This window comes from Cyprinodon tularosa, unplaced genomic scaffold (genome assembly GCF_016077235.1).
Source record: "Cyprinodon tularosa strain WSP-4 unplaced genomic scaffold, ASM1607723v1 ctg94, whole genome shotgun sequence".
In the NCBI taxonomy this organism is placed as follows: Eukaryota; Metazoa; Chordata; class Actinopteri; order Cyprinodontiformes; family Cyprinodontidae; genus Cyprinodon; species Cyprinodon tularosa.
Genome location: NW_024039718.1, coordinates 127,480 through 154,217, shown reverse-complemented (window position 1 = coordinate 154,217; position 26,738 = coordinate 127,480). Strand labels below are relative to the sequence as shown.

Genomic DNA, 26,738 nt, shown 5'->3' with positions numbered 1-26,738 from the left:
CATTTAAAGAAATGGTTCTTTGGTTGGATGAGAACAAGATAAACAGTTTAAACTCCACATTGCATATTGGAAAACTAATGTTACATCAAAAATAACAATACGCTATAGTGATGGCAGTTTAATGCTGTGGGGATTTCATTTTCATTTTCCAGAAAGGATAAATTGCTTCCTCAGGCTTAACACAATCTTTATGAAAAGCACCTAAAACAGGAAGGCTGAAAATGGCAACAAAGCAGACAAAACATTAAACACTACTGTGAAAAAAGAAAAGTCTAAAATCACTTGAATGTTTGATCAAATAAAATAAATCATAGGATAATAAAGTAATACTCTTTGGCTCAAACTGAGTTGAAGTTTGGTGGATCAGGGAAGATTTGGTCTCCCTGATGAGCACACATCCAAAGTATCGGTACAGATAAAAGCACATGCATGTGTGCATTGTACACCCTCTGCCCAGACCAGAATACAAAACAGACTCTGTGGCAAGAATTCAACATTTTAAATCATAGCAGAAGGTGGGTTTGCAAAGTATTGATTCAGGGGAGCTAAACTCATACCATACCAAAAATTTAAAAAAACAAACTTTGAAGCATTTTGCCTTTTTTTCACAGTTATGCTCGATTTGGATATTGGTCAAACATATCAAATCTTAACAAAATACTGTAACATTTGTGTTTATATCATAACAGCGACTGAAAAAGTTAAACACAGCATGAAAAGCGTTGCTTGGCTCTGTAGCTGTTGTTTAGGTGGCCATTGTCATCCTGCAAGTCAAAAACAAGGAATCCGCTCATCACTGGGGCATCACAGCAGCTGTTGTGGTGGAGGCAAGAGCCCAGTGAGGATAATTGCTGGAGGGGCTTAGCGACATGGGCCACCTGCTGCAGCATTAGGCCTGGATCACAGAGACAGTGTGTTGCTGGAGTATCCTGGTGCAGATATGCCAGGAGCAGGGACAAAGCAGTGGCAGGCAGCGGAGTGGGATAAGGAGGACAAGGTGCACAAAGGGCTTAAACATAACCTTGCGTAAGGCTCTTGTGGGGGATGAAAATCTTCCAGCCTCTATTATTGTACAGTACATATCACCTCTACTGTAGCTAATCCCCAAGGGCTCTGTGGGGTCAGAGCAAACTGATGAGCAGCAACATGCAGCTGTTTGACACAGCTCTTAAAACAGCTCCAACTGAGTGCAATGAAAAAGAAATATTGCATCAATCATTTCTATTGCTGCATGTGACTTCATTGTACACCAAGCCTCCACATGGGCCATCTGTAGTTTCCTCTATTAAAGCACATGTTTTAACCTGGAGAGAGGTTTCTCTTTATCTGGTAAAAGATGACAAAATGGTCACCTTTAATCAACTTAGTGGGTCAAGGGTCATGTCCAAAACAACAGTGTAGGAAAACGTTCCTGGAGCAGGATCAGGAGGCAGGGTAACCGAGGGTGCAGAAGCAGCTGGACCTCCAACAGGGCAGCTACTTTCACTGCCGACAACTGCAACAACCCTCCTCATCTGATTCTAATTACCTTGTCTGTTTGCAGTTGTTTACGAGCAAGGTAGATTATCATCCTAAGTGTGTTTGTGCTGACAGTGATCTCTATCTGAGTCGCTGCAATGGAAGTAATTGGGTTATCAGGTAGTAAACAATACTGCTATGTGGGTTCAGTGTGAAGCAAGATGTATCATCTATAGTTTGCGGTGTGTAGATACTGTCGCTCCACAGCTGTGTCTTCAAATACATTATAAAGCCAGCTTTCCTCAGCACCACCTCAGCGTGAGCTTTTGTTTAGCGTTTTCCCCCTCTGCACTGTCACCATAAATCAGATGATTTATAATCTCAGCCTCATAGGATTCCAACTTTTTCCTCTTGGTATTACTCTGCAAGAGTGGCTTTGAGTGACTGCTCACTTTCCCGCCGAACAGCTCACTCCTCATTGGCTCGGGATGTGAAAAAGAAAACGTCTGCAAAGAAGCAGTGACACATGATCTATGCTTGCACAGTACATCAATATAACGCAGTATTGCTTTCAGGTTAGAGCTTACATCATAAAGAAGAAACTGCTGCTTCCTGTGATACTCCACCCCAGATCTTTTGAAAATTGACCGCTCAGCCTTTATAGAACTAGAAGGAGGCGATAAAGAGTTCAAATTCACAATAGTTGCAGAAAGACAAAGTTTTCACTTTTTTGGCCACTCCCCCAGCATTTCTTCATTTGTATGCTCAGCATGTTGCAATACTCATATTTCTATGCAAAAGCTGCTCTGCAAACAGACCTCTGGGAGGCTCATTAGAGCGTGCTTTGGTTTGAACATGTTAAAGCACCCTACTGATTTCTGCCGCCATTTTTCATCGAGGATTTGCAAGTAAACTATTTACATTAACCCTTTAATGCTGGCAGGGGCTTTGAGTTTGCTGGTAAAAAGATCTAATTACAGATGAAATCACTTTAAAAAAATTAGGCAATAAAAAACTGCTTAAGTAAAGTAAAACGTTTCTTTTTAAGTTTCTTTTAATTATCTAAAGGTTAGTGATCCAGTATTTATGCATTTGTTAGAAAAAGTTTAATATGCGTAAGCTGATAAAATAATAGGGTGTAGTAAGGATTTTAAGTAGGGTTTGTGTCTGAAATGATCAACTGCTAATTATATAACTTACTGTGGCAGTTAGCTGAGGCGCAAGTGCTTAGTAACTTACAATGTGAACGAGAGCCATCAGTTTAAATATCTCAGATTTGCTAAGAAAGACATCAACTGAAATCTTACCAACTGAATGAGTTGGATTTATTAGGTGATTGATGATATATACCACAATATATATCGATAATATTTTGCTGTAATATTGATTTATTATCTAAATAAATTGCACATCTCTTGTCAGGCTTAATCCATAATTTTTCAGATTTTGGAGATCAAGAAGCACTTCAGAAAGGCGCATCATCAGTCCAAACTTTTTGATGCCAAAACAGCGGGAAGACTTACCGATCCTGTTGATCGCTGCGACTCCTCGATCAACAGTATATTTCAAACAGCCTGCATCTGGTCCCAGTTGTGGTCTGCAGCTGTAGAAAAGCAATGGGTGGCAATGATTCCGCTGTCTTATACTTTTTGAGTTTTAAATTAATTACTGTATATCAAACAGCATATTCAGGTTCAGCAGCAAAACCATTGCTTTATTTCTTTCACGCACAAAATGATCATAATTAATGCGACCAAAGGCTCGAAAACATAAATTTCAGTGTAATTAATCTATAAAATGCAAGTAAATTGACTGAATGATAATAAGAAAACAAGCACATTGAATATGACTGCACACAACTATAGAGTGTCAGAAAAAAGGAATTTTGTTTCCTGTATCAGCTTTATACTGTCCCTAATGAGCAGATGGCCACTTTGTTGTTTTGTTTCTTTCTTCGATCAAACTGCATTCTGTGCATCCTCATCCATGCAGCGGGAATCCTCAACCAATCATCACAGATTTTCCTATTTCTATCAAAAACATAGTGGCCTTTAAGGTAATATATGGAAGAAACATCTCTAGGGGATGCCAAAAACTTACATGCAGTCTTTCAGAAATTCACAACGTGAGACACAATTTAAAGAAATGGGAGCATACCTCTTTGCCTTAACTTGTGTCAAAGCTGATATATTTATTTTAATGTAAGCAAGAAAATGTTTTCACTTTCTCCATTTCATCAATTATTTTTCAAAAATTATCTTGCTTAAAAAAAACTTTCCTTGGAGCAGCATATTTATTTGTTTACTTGATTACTCGTCTGGGCATTTTGTTTAGGGCAAATATCCTACCGCATCAAGAACAGCTTTTTAAAATGGGCCTGTGACATTTTTAAAGACTGCAATCAGGTGCTATCATAATTCCTATACAAATAAAAGGAAGAGAAAAAAAAAAAGAAAAATAATGAGCAAGCTAATGAAAAAATGCACTTTCTATGCAATGTTCACCCTTTTAACCCTACTGTAAAACAATTAACATTGTCCTTTTATTTATCATAAAATAAAAGAGAAAACTGAGCTACTGCAACTGTATAAATGTCAAGAAGACAAATTTGAACATAAGAAAATATTTAGTCGAGGAAGGTATTTGCTTTGTTGTTAATTAGGAAAAATAAATTATTGTGTTATTGAATGATTGAAGTAGGACATAAATGTGTGCAGTAATTAATGATTACAAGAAACTTTAAGAGGATTTAAAGCTAATAATTTACAGTGGGAGATACAAGGAACTGGCTCATTTGACAGACTGTATGACTTTAATAAATAGTGGAAAAAAATAATAACCCTTATCAAAGTAATTAGCACTTCCTGGGGGCACACAATGAGCCTTCTGTATCTGATACAATCCAAACAGCACCAGAGCTGAGTTTAGCAAATTAAGCACCAAGAGAGATGAGCACAGATCTCTGGGAATTCTTTGAGCCAATATTTTGACTTCTGTTTTGAATGGGCTGTCAGAAAACTGGCAGATAAAAGTCAGCTATGTGAACTCTGCAGCTAATCTAAGCTTTGTGAGTCTTCCAGCCACCTGTCTGTAACACCACTTTGGAACATGTCAGGCTTCATTTACAAAATAAAGTTGTTTTGAATACTATCTATTCGGTGATTATACACTGTATTTGTGACCACAGCGAAATTAGTATCTTTTATTTTATTTGATAATTTAAACAGACCTGATGTATTGTGGAATATGCAGGTAATTTTATTTTTTATTATTATTACAGTAAATCAACATAAATGACAACACAGGATGCATTTACAGAGATAATATACCAACCCAAAAGCCTCCCTCCCACACTCCCTCCCCTCACCCCCTCACATTCATTCATATTCATTCACCCATTCATTCGTCCACAAATTACATTTTCAGAATAAACATATGAGAACTTCCCATCGGTTTTTATATTATTCATTTCAACCATGTAACTTTCTAAAGTAAAAAAATGCTGAATAAATGTTTTAAAGAAATTAATACTAAATGAAAATCTATTTTTGGCTTTAAAGATAAACCTTTTACCAAGTACAATAATTAAATTAACTAAGTCGTGACTGTCGATATACTCTCCCAGTAAAACAGAAACCACATGAAGCTTCATAGACAGACCAATCCTTAAACACATCTTTTTAACTTCCAGTTGCATTAGAAGGGAAATAAAATTCTTATTTATGGTGTATAAACATTTTAGAATGATAACAAAAGTCATCTCTTTGTGCAGATGAAAGGAGGCTTGTGTGGATCTGGTAATAATCCTGATGATTTTTTTATGTTTGTACTGGGGCAGTAGTTTCAAAGTCTTGGCGTTAGTTGAAGTGGAGGATCAGTTCTTTAGAGTTAAAGTGTTGCAACACTCTGCTGTCCATGCAGTCCCCCTGACCTTCACACTCCATCTTCAGTTGTTTAGTATCTTAACCTTTAAGACCAGTTCAGTTGCTTGGCAGACTCTACCCCGCTTATAGTGCTTGATTTGGATTAAATTATCTTATAATCTTTTTCTTTCAGGTTTTATTGCTGTTACACTGTCACAAGCACAAAGCAATGAAAATGAATTCTCTGCATTAAACCGATCCCCTTGGGGAGCAGTGGCTGCCATTGTGCGGCACCCGGGGAGCACTGTGGGGTTAAGGGTCTTGGTCAGAGACCTAGAGTGGCAGTCTGTGGGAGTGGAGCTCAAACTCAGAACCTCAGGATTCCAAACTCTATAAACTAACGACTGACTTTTGGACATTTTGGAGCAAATTTATTAGTAAGAGATTATATTGCTTTGGATTAAAGGATTGTATCTAATACTACTAAAGCTTTTTTTCCTTCACTGATACTTACTCTACTACATTTAAAGCTTTTCTGTACTATTGTGATGTAGATGACCAAACTCCAATTATGATCCAAATGTTTTGGTTATTTACTGACCTTGCTACTTCGTCTTTATCTCTTTCGTAGGAGAACCCATACTTGTGCAGCGATGAATGTGATGCCTCCAACCCAGACTTGGCCCACCCTCCTCAGCTGATGCAGGACCGTGAACGCAACGGCCTAATCACCTATTGGCAGACAGTAACCTGGGGTCGACACCCTGAGCCTCTGCTAGCCAACATCACCATGTCTTGGAACAAGAGTCTGGAGCTCACCGATGACATCCAGATCACGTTTGAATACGGCCGTCCCACAATCATGGTTCTGGATAAGTCCATGGACCACGGAAAGTCCTGGCAACCGTACCAGTTCTATGCTGATGACTGCCAAGACGCCTTTAACATGCAGGCCAAACAAGTGCGTGACTTCTCTCCCACAAACCTCACTCGGGTCATTTGTACTGAGCAGTACTCGCGCTGGGTTGGCTCCAAGAATGATAAGAACGTGAAGTTTGAGGTGAGGGACCGCTTTGCTGTGTTTGCTGGCCCTCGGCTGCAGAATATGGACAGCCTGTACACCCGCATGGAAAGTATGAAGGGACTGAGGGACTTCTTTACCTTCACCAACCTAAGGTTGAGGTTGCTGCGGCCTGCGCTCGGAGGCACCTACGTCCAGAGAGATAATCTGCTAAAGTACTTCTACGCAATCTCCAATATTGAGGTTCCTGCAAGGTATGGAATAACTGTTTTCTATTTTTCACTGGTTTACACGTTTGTTGAAAAGAGACTAATTATGTAAGAAAGACAGCAGAAACTCAATACCTCATAATATATATTGATAAAAAAGGAAAAAAGGAAGACATTGTTACCCATGCCTTTTGAATTCCTGTAGTTTTTTTTCATAATTGTTGGAAATTACTCCCATAAATATGTAAAAAAGATTTCTGTATATTGCCTCTACCCGTAGTTACAAGATAAACTACAGTAATCGCTGTAGAAATCAATAAGCACAGAAATAAGTATGTTTTTATTTAAAAAAAATACATAAAAACAATAACAAAGTTAATTTTTATAGATACGATAGGTATTTATTACAATCATAAATACAGAATTGTCTAGAGAATACAATGCAAACACTTACACTTACAGTATATGGATGAAATGATATAAGTTAATAATGATAGCGCGAAAAGATAAAATGGCATTGGTTGGGTAGAAATGGGTATTAGTCAACATGCAAATTGTCCTAAAATGTATGATTATCAGAAGAAATGTACTTTTTTAATAGGTAGAAAGGAAATTTCATGTAGTCATTCATTCATTCAGTCATATCTGTCTTCAGGTGCTATTACTGATGGATTTAGAAAAAATAATTGAGTTTCAGTATTTAGTAGAGATCTTGTTTGACCCATTCAATACTCAGAGAAATTAAGATATCTATGTAATTTATTGAATAGTATCTACTAAATTATAAAAGGGACATTAGAGTTGCACCTCTGCAGAATGCAACACTTTGAAGTTGGTTGCCTGAAAAAATGATATAACGGTACCTGCCAATTTCTATCTAAGTTTTTTCAACAAAAGAATTCTTGCTTTGTCAGCGTTTTGCAAACCTGCTCATATATAATTGTTTTTGTCACTTTTTCTTTTCTTTTTTTTTTTTAAAGAAAATCAGCTGAATCCATTCCATACACTCTGTTATCTTTATTTCTGTCTCACAGAGACACATTCTAGTCCTGCTGAATATATATAATGGGAACTATGTCACTCTCATTGGCTCCCACTGCTTTTCTGTAATTTCCACTCTTTTTATATTATAACCCTGACAATAACCCCAAACCTAGCAGTGCATACCCAGCCTTAACCTAAACTCAATCCACTCCCTAGTCCTAAACCCAACCATTAGCAAAAGGGAAATGAGGACCAGCAAAATGTCCTCACTTTGCTTCAAACTGTTTGCAGTTTACTGGTGAAATCTGAGAAATGATTCTTACCCTGATGCAGAAACAGGAACGCACACACACCCACAACAGGCACACATGCACACACCATGTTAATACTTGATTAAGTCGAGAAAGAAGGCTTATAAGGTTACACTGTTGCAGACTTAGCAGTTTCTTGCTGCTAGATGTAGAGTCTTTTCAGACTCTTTTAGCTCACGCTTTAAATAGTTCAATAAGAGATTTGTTGTTTGAGATACCTCTGTGTTTCTGCAGACTAAAACCAGGATCATCTGTGAAACTCTCAGATGTGAAGGTATAAAAAGGCTTTACTTCTTTACCTAACAGGCAACAACAGTGCTGGAGAAATATTTGACCTTACAAAGCAGAAGCATTGATGTGAGAGTCGGGACATTTTTTTTCTTTTTAATTAAAACTGATCATTTTAAAAATAGGGAATATGCAGATATCAAGTTCCATTCTGAAACCTCTTTGATATTAATGCCTTATATATTCTATCTGAATAGATGTATTTATTTTTTGATAGATTCTTTGTCTCAAACATAATTTCTGAGGTACAGCCTCAGTTTGCTGCTTTATTAGTTGTTTAAGATCATGTTCTGACTATGCAGCACCTTGATTAGCGCTGATTTATTGTTAAAATAAAGCTGCGCTTTTCCCTCCCAAATAGACAGCCACCAATTTATATTCAGTTTTTGGTCTTTCCGTGTATGCTTTGAATGTTTTACCTCAAAATGTCTAATTTTTCCCACCCCATCAGCAGCCCCCAAACATGCATGTTAGGCTAACTGGTCCGTCTAAACCTCTGTTGTGTGAGTCTGTGCACGGTGTCTCTGTTGGCTTTTTGATAAATTAGTTTATTTTCCTGTTATCTGTTAGGTAGATTAACAGGGTACAGAAAATAAATGGATGAATGGATGTTCTCTGCAATGTTATTCTTTGTCAAGGAGTAAGTAAAGTAAGAAGTAAGAACAGTAATAACCTATGTATTACTGAAATTGATCTAAAAGAAAAAAGTTAAAGATAGCGCAAGTGAAGAACAAAACACAAAAGCAGTTGTCACAGAGCCTCACATCTCATTCTATTTTAATCTTTAAAATTGTACTACAAACGGTTAAATAAGCTTTTCATACATTTATGGAAGTGGTATTTAAAGCTCCTACATAAATTCAGGGGAGTTCTTCTGTGGTAGAGTGCATTATATGATTCAAAGATTGAAATTTTAAGAGTCTTGCCTTACAATTTTGCACTTAAGTGCTTCAGAGACTAATTTTAATGAAAATACTGTTGGCTACATTCAAACTCTAGAACCTGTAAATTATATAATAGATCCTTTTCCACGATCATATGTGACAGACAGCAAAACTCCCCTGGTGATGAACATACGCTCTGGTTTTGACATGCATGCACAGCAGCTGTGATCAGAGGGCTTCTCAGAATGACCCCACTCTCAGCATGAATCGTGGTGTGCCTGTCACTGGACAATGATTGATGACAGAAATAAAAGGAGTCGGTGGTCGAACGTAAACCGTGATCCACATTCTGCCAGAGGATCGTGAAACCCTGACGTTGCAACTCTGTGACAGTGAACGATGTTCCAGCGATCATGCACCTGCTTAGCATCAACAAGCCATCTCTTCTTCCTTTCAGAGTTATTATTCCAATCAATACAACGAGGCTGACATTTTAATGGTATTTAACATCATTGTTGGGATGGGTGTGGATTGGGACAAATTTGTGTATGCAAGTCCATTTGTGTGTGCAAGATGTTCAGGTTGCTGAGCAAAGAAAGGGGAAAGTGAAAATGAGCGTCTGAGTGGGGCGTTGACCGATGTGGGTGTCTGTAAATGCATGTCGGCGTGTGAGGAAAAGGTGTTGGGAGTGTTTGATGAAGTCCTGAGTGTATGCTGACACAGCACACATACACATACACACACACACCTGCAGCCCTTTGGCAGAGGGCCTGCAGGTATTGATCACAACCACTTTTCAGCCTCAGCACAGGATCAAACAGAGAAGGGCTACCAGCCCAATATTTAGACCATCTCTTAGCCTGATCATCCATCCATCTATTTTCTGACACACTTATCACCTTAGGCTGACCCTAAACCAAAGTCAGTAAATCTAATGACTAGTCATCAAAACTGGCTAATACATAAAGAATATGTTTTCTTTCTTCTTGGCTGTATCTTCTAAACCCTGGGTGCCTAAATCTAGTCCTTAAGAGCTACCATTCTGCATCTTTTAGATGCATCTCTTCTCCAAAATGCCTAAATCTAATTGTGGGATTCCTTCAGTGTGTGATTCAGTTCAGTATAGGCCCTGTAACGAGCCTCTCATTAGATTTAGCAGAGTTGGAAAAGGAATGCTTCTAAACAGTGCAGGTTTGGACTTGCGTAGACGCTGTAGACTTACATAATATTCAAATCTTTTTTTTTTAAATACCCCTGAGCTTGACTTATTTAAGTATATAGAGATGCAATGAGAGACAAAAAGGTCACAGCAATCTGGCTTTTTGCTGTTGAATCTTTCTTGTGATCAACCACCCAGAAACTCAAACATTGGATTTCGCTAGATTAGCGAGGTAACTGCATCCAGAAACTAATTTCAGTATCAGTGGTGTGTTTTTTTAAGTAAACCAGAAACCTATAAGCTATTTAAGGGGAAACTGTGCTGCAGTTCATTCCGGATTCAAGAAAGAGAGGTTATCAGCAACTAATAGGAAGGCTGAGAGCTGCACAGAGAAGTTCACTTTTACCTTCTATTCTTGTTTTGCAAATGTTTAAAACATTCTCAGAGTTGAGAGCTAACAACATCCTTCTTTTTTCATTGCATGAAAATAAGACACAGCTTCTGTTCCAAACATTAATTATTAACTGACAACAGGAAGACCATAAAAAAAAACTTTGAGTGTTGTTCACATCTACTCTAACTTAATTGTTCTGAAATTGGAATCCAGTTTTGCTCAAATTTGCGTTAGCAGGTTAGAATTGTGTATAAAAATCGATCCAGTCCTGCATCTCTCCTTAAATATGTTTTTTTAATTCTCAGCCAGAAATTTGGCTGGTGGCAGGTTGTGTCAGCATGCAGTGAGGACCCAAATTTAGCCCTGCTGAGAATGACTGAGGCCAGTCCGTCTTCCGCCCTGGCCACCCGCACCTCCCGTAACATTATCACCGATCAATAAGTTATTCTGGGCAGCCAGGAGGGGTATTAGGTGGTAGCAGTGGGAGGGGGGGGGGGTCCTCAACAGTACAGTACAATCAGGAGATTCTGATTCTTACGGCTGGGAAATTGATTCTGGGGAGCAAGACTATTAGTCAATGCTCTCTGGACAAAAGGCTAAGCTATTTCATCTCGTCTCATCTGGCCTCTGTAACATATTGGGATTTCCAATGCTTAAAATTTGAATAATGAATATCCCACTACGCTGGCGCTCCATCGTGGACGGCACACTGAAATGGGTTTTATATGATCAGGACCGAGTGGCAGTGTACCGCAGGTCGCCTCAGTAATGAGATCTGCCAGCATTATCGATGGAGAGAGGGTTGTAGTCACTTCCTGGCTGTATTGTCTGTCCTCTGGCTTCTTGTTGAGGCTCTTGGACTGAACCCAGTTAAAAGTAATTATTATTAGTTGACTGTTCTTAATGATTTGAATTGAGGCTGCACAGAGACAGCAAAACAAGCCCTTTTCCATCAATCAGTTCCTTCTGCTGGATGAGTCCCTTATATGTGTGCTGTTACAGTGATTGGCCAAGGTCTAACAAGCCTCAGGTGCTCAGGGATAAATACTGCTGTTTAATCAATATACTGTATATAGAACCCAATAATGTATTAGGTGCAAACCTAGGCAAGTTAAGTTTGATGAAAGAGCGATTTGTTGACAAGATAAAAAGGTTGAGCTGGCTGCATGTGAGAGGACAGCCAAAGGTGGAGCAAGTGTTTGGAAGCTGACAAAGACAGAAGAAAGGTCAAACAGAGACCGATTCAGATTGGACCGAGTCAACAGAATATGATTCAGCATCACTCGTCTCTCTCAAGGTTAAATGGGATGTGCTAAGGAACTGGCTCCAGTATAAACTCTAAGTAAAGGTGTTTTAGATTTGAAAAGCCCAGGGATTTATGTTCATTTTGCAGGCTGGATTCAAACTGCAGATGAGGGTATTTCCATATCACTGGTGGACCGTATGAAAGCTATCTCTGACCATCAAAAGACAGAGTAGCAAAATCTCAGCTCTATCATCATTTAGATCAGTGAAATGATATTCGCCAGGAAGGCTCACTCATAAATAGGGCTCTCAAATTCTCCCTCATCCATTCGACCTCCATCTCTCCATGCCTGCACCGTTCTGTCCCATCTGTCCGGACCGTGGCGCAGACAACAGCAGCCCACAGGTCTGCATTATGGATTAGACATAGGGTCATGGATTGGGCCTTTTTCTAATGAAATAAACAACAAATCATATGGTGGGTCTTTATAATGGAATAAAGCAAAGGCTCCAAGCTCAGGAAGAGCCAACTAAGTGGATTAAGGCCAAGAGAGAGGAAAGGAGATGGAGCAGGATGAGGGGCTAGACAAAGTCTGCGTTGTTGTTTTTTTCACCCCTGCCTCTCAGGGCTTGTAATCGCTGCAGCATCAGGTTCTCTTCTCCTTGACTTCTAAATTTGATTTGATTGGAGAAGATGACATTTAAGAGAAGTCAAGTAGTCTGAGTGTCTCTTACTGTGTTATGGCAGTAAGCTGAATCAGGTGTAAAGAGCAACAGTCAGCAAATGTGCCACATTACACCACTGATCATTCTTCCATTACAGCATCATGCCAGTCAGCTGCAAGTCAGACAAAGTTCATGAAAATATTCATAGCAGATGAAGTATAATTTTTTTGCACAGCTTTCAACAATTTAGCTGTTGGAATAATACTTTTTTGTTGGTGTTTATTAATTTGTGAGTTGCGCACAGACTTTCTTAAGATAAAAGTTGGGGTAGGGAGCTTCAATAGAGAGTGTCTCTGAAAAGAGATTTGATTCCAGTGTAATCTCAGATTTAGAGAGCAGTATCAGGTCAGCTTAAGTGGCACAGTCATTGTTAAACACTCATTAAGAAAACTCATACAGGAGAATCTAACTACTCAAACTTTGATTTGGTTTTATAGAGCAACATATTTAACTGATTTGTGTCCATTCAACTCAGGTCATTTTCTTTAAAAATAGTGTTGCTGTTTTTTGGGAAAAACAGTTGAGATTTTCTTTTTCATTTCCTCCCAATTATAAGAACCAGTAAAATTTGAAATAGTCTAAATATCTTCCTTTGCACCATGGTAACTAATAGTACAATACAGTGTACTGACTAGACTCTGTAGACTTAATCCCTAATTACATTGAGTAGGTTCAGTCTTGTCTGAAAGCAACAAATAATTGTTTTCCAGTGGTGTGAATTTGTTAAGAGTTGAACTGGCAAAAAAAAAAGGTATTCAAATATTACGCCTTCAGAAATTTTTTTTATTCTTTACGTGGTCATGTTGTTCTATGCCTGCTTGACTCGTTTATCAGCCGTGTGTCTGTGTTTCTCTCTGTGCTATTCTGGCACCCCCGCTGATCGAGCTAATGTGCTGAGAGGTTTAAGCTCTCCATCTCCTCACAAACTGGCACAGGAAACTTTCCATTGGTGTACATGTTTAAAGCACCAGCAAGTTTTTTTTTTTTTTTTACAACAGCTTTCATGTTTCTCTTTGTTTTGGGGGCTTATTATCAGCCAGACACTGAATTTTTCCTTCATGAAGTGGTAATATGTGTTTTTAAATGTACCAAACTTAGAGATGAAAAGAAAAAAGAAAATTTTTTTTGCTGGGGAAAGCGATGTTAGTTCTTTTCTACATCTAACAGAGGGCCGAAGGAAGGGTATAGCATGCATAGATTTACAACCAATTAGCAGATAATATAAAGGCACATTGGAAAGTAACCCTGCATTGCCTGCACATGATCAGATGCCACATCATCTTTGACAATTGGTAGATGCAAGGTACCCCCAAAAAACTCACCCATGTGGGAAAATAATGTCTAATGCGGCAAATTACAGCAGTTTAGATTATGTGTCACAGAAGATGCACTTCACGCTTGTAAATTTTTCAACAACTTTGACACTCTTTCATTTAATAATAGCGCATACAAAATGAAATCATTGCAAGATTCTCATGGTGTAAAACTCTTTTGTAAAAATTCGAGCTGGGATTTTACCTTATTAATTTTTAACTAATTCATTACAGAAGATAAATCAGTAGACTATCCCCTAATCTGTTAACACTGATGGACACACTGTAGCTCTGTTGAGGTGAGTTTGCATGATGCAAAGAAGCAGCACAGGGTAGGTTGAGTACCAGAGGCACAATAATTTAAATACAGATTATTAAAATGACACCAAAGTTCATGTTTTGGATAATGGTCAATAATTTTTTTATTGTTATCTCCCTTTTATCTCCTCCATCTCTTTTCCTTTTTTCTGTTTTTCCTTTCCTGTTCTACTTACATTACAGTGTCCATATAATCTGTAATACTCCCCGCATGTATAAATATATGCATAAATCAAGCGGAACGCTATGGCGATAGCCATACTGCTCCACTTGTGAATGTAAAATCTGGTAAAATTATTCTTATTGCCACATTGCCAGACAGGACACTCTAAAAAAAAAGGATATTGGTCAATCACAGACCTGATGATGGATCTGTTAAAGTTCACATATATGTATTTTCTTGATTCAGTTATTATTTGCCAACTGCTATTGCTAATCGTTAAACAAGAAATTAATCTCATTTAATTGAGCTGATTACAGAACCTTGAAGGAATTATTTTTCTAAAATAAATGAGTTCCTCTACTCCTGAAAGTGTCTCTATAGTCATGATTCCTCCCCAGAAACCACAAAACTCTAATTGCTATTCTCTGCAAAGAACTTCTTATTTCTGTATATATCCCATTACTTTTACATACACAGGAAAACAATTAGCTGAGTTTTTTCTAAATACAACTGTGTATATTGGGGTCTAAGTCAGATATTTATTCATAACTATAAAACTTTTTTACAATGTATTTCTTCGCTCATTTGGTGTTTACTCTTTATTACACATTTGCATTCAGTTGCTTTTATTTCTGGGTATCTTCGTTGGTCATTCATGGAAATTTCTTCCACTGAGGGACAAATAATCTATTCACACAAAAACATAAAACACCAACAGATTTAAAGACATCTGACTGCCACCACAGAGGAAGAACTGTGGAGATTTTCCTCATTCTCCCTGTATTTTTACACGACACCAAACTGGCGAAAAGATTGAGCTCAACAATAATGTGTAAAATAATCATCATCTTTCATCTTGGAAAAGTAAACTGTGAACAGAGAAATAAAAGTGTAATGTTGCGTATGCCATTTTCCCTTGTTCCTGGTTGTCTTCATCACTGGTTTCCAGTGTTCTCTAAGATGGCAACCCAGGGGCCAACTCCTATGTGACCAACTACAGGGGATTCAAAGAGGTCATTTCAAAAAGTATTTGTGACAAACTCAAGACCACAGGTAGAAATAAAACACTAAATCTGGTTAAAAACAATAGAAAGTAGTCCACAAGTTTCCTGTAGAGGCTGCTTTTATGCCAGCCCACAAGGATGAATGAAGCCTGCTCTGTTCAAACGAACCTGTAGAAACAGCTGCTTCTCTGGAGACTTATGCATGAGTGAATCTGCCAGGTTCACCTCCTTTTTATCACAACTCACATGTTCACATGCAGCTCACTGTAAAAATGAAAAGGAAACCAAACTGATTAAGCATATCTGTGTATTGTAGTAAAACCAGTTAGAGTAAAAAAAAAATCGTCTGTCAGGTTCCGTCCTTAACAATACTTATGGGTCTCTGAACTCATTTTAAAAATACTCTTTTTAAATTTAAGGTACACTTGTACAGACCTTTTTTGAATAATTAATCTGTTCCTCTCATTATACTGTATGTTTCGGATTCTGCTTTGTACGTTTTGTTTACACAGCATGTTGTGACCTTTAAATGCAAAACGTTGATCCAGTTTGAGCACACAGAGAAAGGGATTTTTGTTTATTCCTCTTTGAAAAATCTCTCTATGTCATCCAAAGTTATGGGTCCTCTCTCTTGCTCCTCACTCTTCATCTAATTAGGGTAAATCTTTGAAGTGTGATGGAAGCCGAAGGTTTAATTTATTGTGTCGGAGGTGTACCTACTCTGTCTTGACATGACTGTATGAGCCACCAGCGGGGGAATGGCGGTCTAGTGGTTAAGGCATTGCGCTTGGAATCAAGAGGTTCTGAGTTCAAGCCCCACTCCCACAGACTGTCCCTGAGCAAAGATCCTTAAAGGTACACTATGCAACCGGTGTTGATTTTCCAGCGAGGCTCCCCCCAGAGGGCAAAAGTAAAAGTGCACTGTCGTAAATATGCACAGCTGTTCTCCTAGTTTCTCCGTCAAGCCAGGCGCGGTTGTTTTGAGCTTAGCAGACAGGCGAACGCAACGAATGACTAATGCTGCGTTCACACCGCAGCTGGCGCGACAGAAGCAGCGAGTCTACATGCAATGTAACGTCAAGGCGCAGCAAAAGGTCCCGCGGCGCGTTTTGAGCAGCAGGCGCAGCACGTCTGAGCAGCTGAAGCAGCGCATTGGGCGCGTTTAAGCATTTGACGCAGGGAGAGAGACACAGCGCTGATCACTCCTCTTAAACAGTTTATTGACGCCTAAATTAACTTAAAATGCAGAAATCTGCCGGCAGAATATGCAGTTTGGATTATTTAGATGAAAAACACCTACCAGCTGCCGTGGTGAACCGCGAGGAGGCGACCAGGCCAGAGGCTGCTGATGAAGGGATCCCTACTGTCGGCGCACTGCTGGTATGTGGGGGTCTGAGCGGCTCCGGCAGAAAAAATATTGAAGGCAGGATAATAATCTGAATGAACTGACGGCACTGATTACGTTTTCAGGTGTATTTTCTCACTTAAACACATATTAAAACTACTTTATTCCCACTGATCACAGCAAATATAGCTGCAAGGCAGAGAAAGGATAGTGAAGCTCCGCCCAAAGCGCGTCAGACACACTTTTGCACCGCGCAGCCAGAGCAGCAAAGCTGCTTCAGCCACGCGTCAGAACTAACTGGTACAAGCAGCAAAAATGAAGCAGCAGACACGATTTTGCTGCGTCCGATGTGAACGTAGCATAACTGCACAAAGATCGCTACTGTGCTAGCAACGAGAATGCTTTTAACTGGGGGCGTGTAGCAGTTCTCGCCGTAAAGCAAGACTGACTCTCACAAGACTTCTGAGCCTGTGGGTGCGGGTCGGTGCTCCTGCAATTGCAAGTGCGGTATTTCCCCCACAGACCACCAGGGCGGCCGAGAATACCTTTGTTCAACCTGAAATGAATCATTTAATCATCCATAACGTTATGGAACACATTAATTAACTGAAAAATGTTGCATAGTGTGCCTTTAAACCCACACTGCTCTCTGGGCACTGCACAATGGCAGCCCACTGCTCTCCAAGGGGATGGGTCAAATGCAGATAGTTCATTTCGTTGCTCTCTACTTGTGGCAGTGTAATGACTGCAATAAAATTAGAACTTTTCAGAAGTAGTCCACGATGCCATGTGTCACAACATTCCCAAGGTCACTGAAAAGAGAAACCGACCCACAGCATCACAGGTCCTACGTCAAACTTAATAGTGGATATTATGTGGTTTTCTGAATATTTATCTTTTGATTCACATTTGACTCCCCTTAAAGGTTTAGAGGATGATCTTTTATTTCCAGGTGGATCATCTAAATAAGTGGTCTTCCTAATTGTCAATCATTCTGGTGATATGTTTACGTAAGGCCGTCCTACATGCTCATCCCAGTAGCTGTATTTTTCTGCGCATGCACACATTCAGGTGTATATCTGTGGTGAGCTACGGTTTCAGACATCCATTGAAGCTCACCTTTCTCACACCTTTCTCACAGCGGCCACTTCTTTAGAAGTGACCGAGGGTCATGAGAGAACAAGTGTCTACGAAGTGTATGAGAAAAAAAGAAAGACCTCGGAAGAGGCAGATATGTCCAGGAATGCTTCTCCTCACAAAGCATTATGGGATTTGCTGTCACAGCGGCTCGCTGTCGCCATAGGCTGCCGCTACCTGACAGTGGCGACTAATAACAAAGATGGTGCAGGCACCGCACAGTGAATGAGGAGTTATGTTTTAATGGAGCAAAAAGCAATGATCATCTGTCCGAATGGTCATTTAAATGAGTTTGCTATAAAGTCCACTATATAGTCCCTGCTCTATATAGTGATTGAGGAATTTAGAGGTTAGGGTGGACTTTCGGGCACAGGAAGCTTCTATGAGCTATGAGAACAGCAACTTTTAAACCGAGCGTCTAGGAGGAGAAATGGGCTCAGTGAGGGTGGGTCTTTTAAAAAATATGCAAAAATCATCCACAATTCATTTAAGTTGTTTATTGTTAAAACATTTCAGTTAACAAACACTATAAAACTCTAAAACTTCTTTCCTTTCCTTCAATATGTTCTAAAAGCATTTGTTTATTTGTTTTTAGATTTGGTTTACATAATAATGCCACTTTTTGCTGCAAGTAATCATAAGAATGCTTCAGAAACTTATTTGCCTTTTTTCAGAATCTTCATTAATGTGCTTGGTGACAAGATAAACATAGAATATTCTTGATTTTTGTTACAGTTCTGTCTTGCCAAAGTTAGACAAATATATTAGTCAATTTTCATGAACCCTGACTTGCGATGTTTAAAAGACATTAAGTTGATTTAAATACCACGTACTCTTGTCTTTCACTTTTTTTTAAAGATATTAGCCACACGTTATATTTTCACAGAACAACAAGAAATAACAGTTTGCTGATTAAAAGGTTTTTTGAAAAAAGATTAAATACAAAAGAATATTTTTACTAAACCATTCAATACAGCCCAGTAGGGTTGTCACGATACTAAACTTTTCAACTCGATAACGATACTAAGGAAAATATTCGATACTCGATACCATTTTCGATACCACAGGGATTAAAACAAAGACTCCAAAATTCAACAGAAATATTTTCATTAATAAATAAAATACAATAAATAAACTTGTATGCTGTGCATAATATTAAGCAAGCTTGATAAAAAACTCATAAAAATCAAATTAAGTGTTCCTTCCTTGGCTATGCTTTGCACACATAACAATGACACTAGCCAAACCAGTTAAGAAACAAAAATAATTCTCAGCAGCTGCACCTCTTACAAAAAAAAGTCAGAAACTGAAAAGAGCACAGAACTATTCAATTACACAGTGTTCTGAAAGTGCATTGTCCTCTATTCTGCACTTTAGATGAATGACTGCTTAGGTGCCACTGGTGACGGCACTGTATCGATACTTTTAAAAACGAGTATTGTATCCGGATACAACATTTCAGTATCGATACTTTTTTGAGTTTCGATACTTTTGACAACCCTACAGCCCAGTATATGCTACACTGGCCAAGGGGTGCAAACGCAGTGTAAATTCATAATTTCACAGCAAATTCAAAAAGTACTGCAAACACAATAAAGGAAGCAGGCAAACTCAAAAATCAGATAAATTAAAAAAAACTTGCAAACAAGAAATGCTGAATGGGACAGAACCTGCAAATGCAAAAAATGTCCAGAGGATATCTGGAGGAAAGAAAGAAAAGTCAATTTTTTTCTTTAAATCTTTTTAAGACACCTAATCTCTGTTAAGATCCTGTCTACGACTTTACTAAGAATCTGGACCCACATGAGTTGATTATTGTCTCACCCTATAGGTTGGAGTATTTCCAATATATGGGGTTAGTTTGCAGCTTTTCTTAACTTGCAGTTTTTTTGCCACTGGCAGCATTTTTACTTTTCATTTGTTTTTGTATGTTAGCATCAGTTATATTGTTCCAGTGGGTTTGGTTTTTGCATTCCATGTCTCCTTTCCTGCTTCTGATTGTAGCTGTTCTCTTTTGCAGCAGTTTTTTTCCATGTCTGTCTTATTGTGTGTGTGTGGGGTGGGTGGTGTGTGTGTGTGTGTTCATCTATTTTTTTTGAGTTTGCCAGTCTCAATTTTGTATTTGCATGACTTTCTTAATTGGCAGTTCAATCATTTATTTGTACGGAATTTGCACCCCTTAGCCACTAGTTAAAGGTTTTAGTTTTAACTCACCTTTATACTTTATCTTGATTGACTATATTATTCAGAGAAATGAGTGATCAAAGTTCCTCTATTTAGCAGAATAAACGCCTTAAACGTAAAAGCTTAAAGTTTATGACCATTTATAAAAAATAAAGATAAACTGCTGCGGAAACATGCTCATTTAAACTTGCAAATCACCCATTATATAACCCTCGTGCTGCAACACTGTATCCAAAGGGAAGGACTAATTAGACCCTTAATGGCTTTCTGCTGCTAATCCTACTTGTACAAAGGTTTTTGTTTCAGTGGAAGCGTGAATGAGGACGACAGGGCAGATAGTGGAGAGTCTTTGTTTCTGGGCTTGCCCCTCCACTCCACAAGAGAACGAGGAAGGAACAGATGCTTACCCTCTGCCCCCACTCCCTGTTCTTTAGGGCACTTCATTCTTTTTTCCAGTGTCTCAATGAGCTTGTTAGAGCGACTTTGACTTTGGAGACTGCCACTCTATTTTTGAATTACTCATAAGTTTTCTTTTCCCGTCCTTAGCAGACGAAAGGTGAGCGGATGGGAAGTGTAAGCCAGGATAAAGGAGAGAAAAGAGATGCAGGCAGATGATGGATTAATTCCTAGTTTCAGGGGACTAGTCGGGGAGCGGGATTTTGTGATGAATGATGTACGGTGTGAAGCTCTGTAAATATTATTCACCAGTTAACACGGCCACCATTTATCCATGCACACCGCTGAAAACTTCCGTGTGTAGTGTTGGAATAAAACACCACTTTGCGCTGAAATTATTGTCAGCTATTTTCTGTCACATGATTTCATCTGGTAGAAGTAAAACTGAAAATAACATATTTTCTTTTAACATTTTCTTTTATATTAAGCTATTTTTACCTAGATACCCCAAAATAAAATCGCCATCAGAAAGCATTAAACTGGTAATTAAAGTACATCTCTATTTACTTTGAATTTCAGTATTAAGCTGTAAATACAGCTCCCTGAAAGCCTCAGATGCCTTATGGTTCACGATTGCCAAAAAACGTATGTGAGCATTTTTAATTGACTGAACTTTAACCCAGGACCCAGCAAAGAGAAGCACAGCAAGCCCAATGAGCTTTAGAGAACAGCTACTCATGTAGGAGAATGTACTGACAGATTTTTTTTTTGTGATGTACCCTGAAAATCTGGCCTTCACAAGAGACTGGCAAATGAAAATTATTTTTTAAATAAACAAATTATACATTTTGTTAGAAGTCATGAATGGGACAAAGTGGTGCTTTGGAGGCATTCATGCAAAACACCATCTTCTAAAAGTTTGCAAACTCACACACAAAAATGTCTTGACATTTGGGATGGAGCCTGAAACTTGTTGCATGAGGGATTTATTCCCCTTAATTTTTCTTAAGAGAGTCACCAGTGCAAAAGAAATAAGGAAAGTAAACAATGGAGAGCAACAGGTAAAGAAGCCAGGGCGTAGTAAGTGTTTTTTCCTTTTGTCTGTCCAAAACCCTCTAACCAGGGCTTCTCCATGTTTATTGAATGTAAACAGAGCTGTTTTAGCTTGTTAGGTCAGAAGTGACTGGCGCAAACTTGTGATGCACGTTCGTTGTGTTCAGTGGTGTCACATAGATTAGCAGGCTGACCCATGTCTGCTGTTCCCACAGTATGTAGCATTGCTGTTTGAAGGCCATTTTAGCCTGGGTCAATTGCCAAATCGTTTGACACGGTTTAATGAGCTATTTCCACTGCCACTAAAAGATTATTGTTCCCGGGTTTAAATGTTTTTTTGGCGAGTGGGAAAGAAGTACAAGTTGCCAAAGAAAAGCACATAAGAAATCACAAAGATTTTCCAGCCTTAACTGAAAGTAAGTTTTGTCTGATGTGTGCAGGATAAAAATAGCACCCAAATACATTTCAAATTTTAGACTATAAGAAACATCTTTAAAAGCAGTGTATCACTTAATATTGTTTCCTGGTATTCACATTTTAGGCAGCCATACTTTAGTTGTCTCATACATTAAAGGATTAGATGGTGGAAACATTAAAAAGTTTTATATTTTTGAATATTTTTGAAAGACATAACAAAACGCAATGCCTGACATTCCGGTTCCTTCACAGCACACCTTTACTTTGAGCCCCTCCTACCTTACAGCGACTCCTCCTACCTGAGTTATCTCCCTTAGAGGTACCCAAGTCTTAGAAACAGACCACTTTTTAAATCATTCATGAGTGCTCCCTGGAAAAGAATGGCATGCGGAAAGCTGTGGAACAGTGAGGTGTCATCATTCCTCTCATATGCAATGATTTATGACGCGACGGTTGTAACTGATTTGATAATCACAGTTTATTCCCTCTCACAAAGGAAGAAAGTTATAGTCAGCGATTCTGCCTGTTTTCCTTTCATTTCTTTTCTCTCACAGATGAGTATTTTTTTGCCTCCCCACCCCCTTCAGTAGATTTCTTCTCTCCCATGTCTTACCCATAAACATCCTTTTTAAAACAAAACCGGATAAAAAAGAATAAAGCATTTGCACTGTGCCTTACTTTACATCTGGTGAGAAGGGGAATCTCTTGACACCGTAAGCATGCTCTGAAGCTGAAAAGCACTCTGGGAATTGTAAGTTGGAGAACATGAGGTGTCCTTGAAGAGATAGCTTGTTCTCAGTCAGCCACATTCATTAGCATAGCATTATTACAGTTATAGTGTGATCAAAAACACACTGCCATCTCTACTGTTGAACTATCTGTGTAATTACAGCCATGTTGATGGGTACCGATTAACAACTCATCAGCTGAAGGCTCAATGTGCGAGAGAGAGAAAATAAACGCTCATGTGTTTTATCGAGAAAGGTTCTGTCCCCTAGAGTCAGCAATCAGAGTTTGATTTCACAGACTTTCACTTTAACCAAAATCTGGTCCCATCGTGGACCTTGATGACAGACAGCAGCGTTCGAGGTGAACCAAACAGATCTGCAGAGGATGTCATTAACAAACTGACTGTGTACTCCGACGTCGAGAATCAAGAATCCACCTTTCGTATTCCATTTTCAGAGTTTTTTAAAGTGTTTAACAGAGACGTTAGCACCTCGACGTCGGAGTACACAGAGTGAAGCGAAAAGACTACAACTGTGTAAACAGGCCCCATTTCCGTTTCCGGTGGCAGGGGAATATTGACTATTCCTACAGAACTCAATGGGATTTACAAAATGCTAAATAAAACACTACAGGAACGTTTTTTCTTTACGAAACTTTTTTTGGAACGTCATTGAACAGCGCTGACGACCCGGTGAGTAGCATATTTTAAAAAAAGAACGTTTAAGGTTGTTTTAAGGACATTATCGGACATGCACAATGGAAGCCATTCTGAAGCAGCCAGGGGTGGATTCTAAATGAGCCAAAAAGCAGAGACAGGACCAATTGTCAAAATTTTGGTGTCGATCATTCGATTTCATCCTGGACACTACAGAAAATGGGCTAAAAGTGTTAAAAACCCGAATTCTCCTTTAAGGAATGCTTATCTGTGGCATCAGCAAAATATGTTATTCTGCTGTTGTCTGATAGGGTTATTGCAAATGCAGAATAAATAGAATAGAACACAATAGAATTCAACTTTATTGTGATTACACTGTCACAACTACAAAGCAACAAAATTTAATCTCTGCATTTAACCCATTCCCTGGAGGAGCAGTGGGATGCCATTGTGTGTCACCCGGGGAGCAGTGTGGGGTCAAGGGTCTTGCTCAGAAACCCAGTGGCAGTCCTTGGGACCCAAGCGCAACGCCCTAACAACTAGGCCACGACTCCTCAGCAGAGAGGACAATCTCTTCATGATTAAGATACTGCTGAGTATATGAGATACAAGGTGTAATGAAATTCTTTTTTTTTTTATTTAGACTGAATATAGATAAAAGTCCAATGACATTCATTTAAACAACAGCTGCAGGGGTGAATGAAGTGAACTATTTCAGTTTCTGATCTTTACAGAGTTAGACAAGGGCAAGTTCAGCAATAATAAAAAAAAAATGAATCACATTAAAAACCAATAGCTTTACACTAAATACATAACCATTTTAGAATTGAGTCTTTACCTATATCTGCGGCACATCTTTCCTCTGAAGAGACAGGATATCACATCAGCTGATCTTGTGAATTCAGCAACAACTGATTCAATGAATTATCTACAGTACATATCACAATAAATGCAGATTAATGTAATATTTTTTATTCTCATATGAATGCATTCCTGTTTAAAAATTTATTAATAAAATCCTTGTCCATTTTCATGCGTTTGTATTGTTGGCTAATTATCTAGGGATTGGCTTTATTATCTGTAATCAATTAATCATTTCAAATCTCCAGTCACTTCCAACTTAGCCTACATTTGAAGTACATAACACTTGAAATCAAACTGTTTTTAAACCTTATTATTGCCTTTATCTAAGACTAAATAAAGTCATAAAAAAAATGCCTCTCTTGATCAAATGAGCCAAAATCGTACCGAAAGGTGATCTAAAAACCAAGGTATCAACTGAACTGAGATTTAAGTTTATCTTTACCGCCTACTGAATATGGATTCCCTAAAGACCAATTTAGGATTTATAGAACTTTACTTCTGCTTTTATAAAATGCTTTGGCATTCTTACTACTTTTTTTCTATTTGGAATAAAACGTTAACATTTAGCTGTAGTATAGGTATGCAGTGGGTATTTAGTTTTAAGATAAGTTACTAAACCAACCATTGATTTATACATTAAACTTACATCTGTATGCTAATTGCCCGTATAATTATTATGATTAAATGGGACAGAATTTTCACAATGTTTATCTAAAAAAAAATCCACAGTTGCAACTGATCCCACTGCTTAGATACCGGCAACATGTCATAAATCCATCCAATTTCACAAATCTGCTTTTGTTTATTTGTCTCACTGAGCCTGTTATATGGAATTTTTTTTTAATGAAACTTAAACTGCAAACTGACAAAAATTTCTGCAAAAAGAATTAATGATATTTTTAAACATGTTTATAAGCTTATTTAGATATTCATGACTTCCCAAAAGCCAGTCTCAAAGAGGAAAAAAAAAACTTAATTATTAGACACCTTAAACACTTATACAATTTGTCATGCAGAAATTGAAATAATAATAATCTAACACCACCTCCTTCCCTCATAGTCAGATTTACAGTTGTGTAGAAATTACATCCAACAATCTTTATATGCGTAAGACTTCCATATCAAACACCGCAGCCACACTTCCCTGAATTTTGAGTAGCTTTCCAGTTTGGGGACGACTGCAACAACCTAAAAGCCCTCTTTAAGTAACCTTTGGCTCAAGGTTAGTTATCGATTAATCGAAAAAATTATTGACAGATTAATCAATTTGCAAAATAATCATTAATTGCAGCCCTAGTTCATTTCATGAACATGGAAATTCAGTTTCACACATATGCCTCAAAATAGAGCTTAGTTCAACCTATTAACCATTTATCAATAATATAGTAATTATTTGGCTTTTCTAGGAACATCTCCTACTTAATGAGTAAGTTTTTGTTTTCCTTCACAGTGTAGCTAAAAACAGCCATTGTTCTTTTCTTTTTTCCCTAACTAAGACCCCCAAGTTTAAGTCCTTGTGCTAATTGTCTTGCTAAGTGCACAAGTGGGTTTTGATGCTCTCCTTTATGCTTTCCCTTCCCCTGTTCCTCCCTCCTCCTTTCTTTGCCTCTCCCCTGGCCTGCAGGTAGCTTTTCACCCGCTATGACTAATGATGTTCTCTCAGTCTCAAGGTTTTGGTAGGATAATTATATTAACCCTTGTCCTCTGGATGATCCCAAGTTGGCTCCTCCTCCCCGGGCATTCTCCCCTCGAAGTTCTCTTGGGAATTAAGCTTTAATATTAAACAATGGGAGTAAAGAGCCCTGAACAGTATTGGGTGTTTTCTCTCAGCTTGTATTTCTGTGTGTGTTTTAGAGCTTAGAGATCATTTCACACAAGTTATTCAAACAAAGAATTTAATTTGTACAAAAATTTGAAGGTGGTTCTGTCAAGCCAACAGTTGTAGGTTTGTTTGAGTCTGCATCTTTAAATCTGTAAAAATATTAGACATCAGAGTAGCAGTATTAAACTGGTGGAGCCCAAGACACTTAGGAACTGAGGATGTCTTTAGTCCAGACCACAAATGACTGCAGTGAAAAAATGATCATCTGAGAGAGGCCTGCTTCTGGTTCTCACTTGAAAGTTTATTTTCTCACAAACCTAAATCCAGTTTCAATAACGTTGTCATTAAAATTAGGCAGAACAGCAGTGCATTTCTCTCCAGTATTAACAAAACAGATTCAATAAAAGTTAGAAGTTGGAAGGGTTTTGCAAATCACCAGAATATTATTGTAATATGCTCCAAATAAATATTGTGTCACACTGGAATACCTTTACTGCTGCTGCAGAGAAAAGCAATTTTTAATTACACTATAATTTCTGCCTTATTTCATTTACGATTCAAGTAGGTAAATAAACAAATTTAAACTGTAAAAGATCTCTTTAATTCGTGTGTGTGTTTTTTTTTTTTTTTTTTTGTTTCTGTTCACATGATGATTAAAACTGCTGGATGACCAGCCCATGAGTGCTTAGTTTCTGTAATTTTTGCCCCCTAAGCAATTTAAATAAATAGCCTTGCTTTCAAACATGCATTTGTTAATTGAGAGATCTGAGAGGCGCAGAAATCCTGCATGGACTCT

The 26,738-nt window shown here is 38.3% G+C and overlaps 1 protein-coding gene across 2 annotated transcripts in view; it reads left to right on the top strand.

The window, feature by feature from the left end:
• The window catches only part of LOC119776539 (filaggrin-2), a 122,411-nt gene that overhangs the window by 21,680 nt on the left and 73,993 nt on the right, over window positions 1–26,738 (top strand). For both annotated transcript variants that reach the window (XM_038274988.1, XM_038274989.1), the window contains exon 3: window positions 5,953–6,596. In XM_038274988.1, the coding sequence (XP_038130916.1) occupies window positions 5,953–6,596 (644 nt within the window). The remainder of the gene's footprint in view (window positions 1–5,952; window positions 6,597–26,738) is intronic.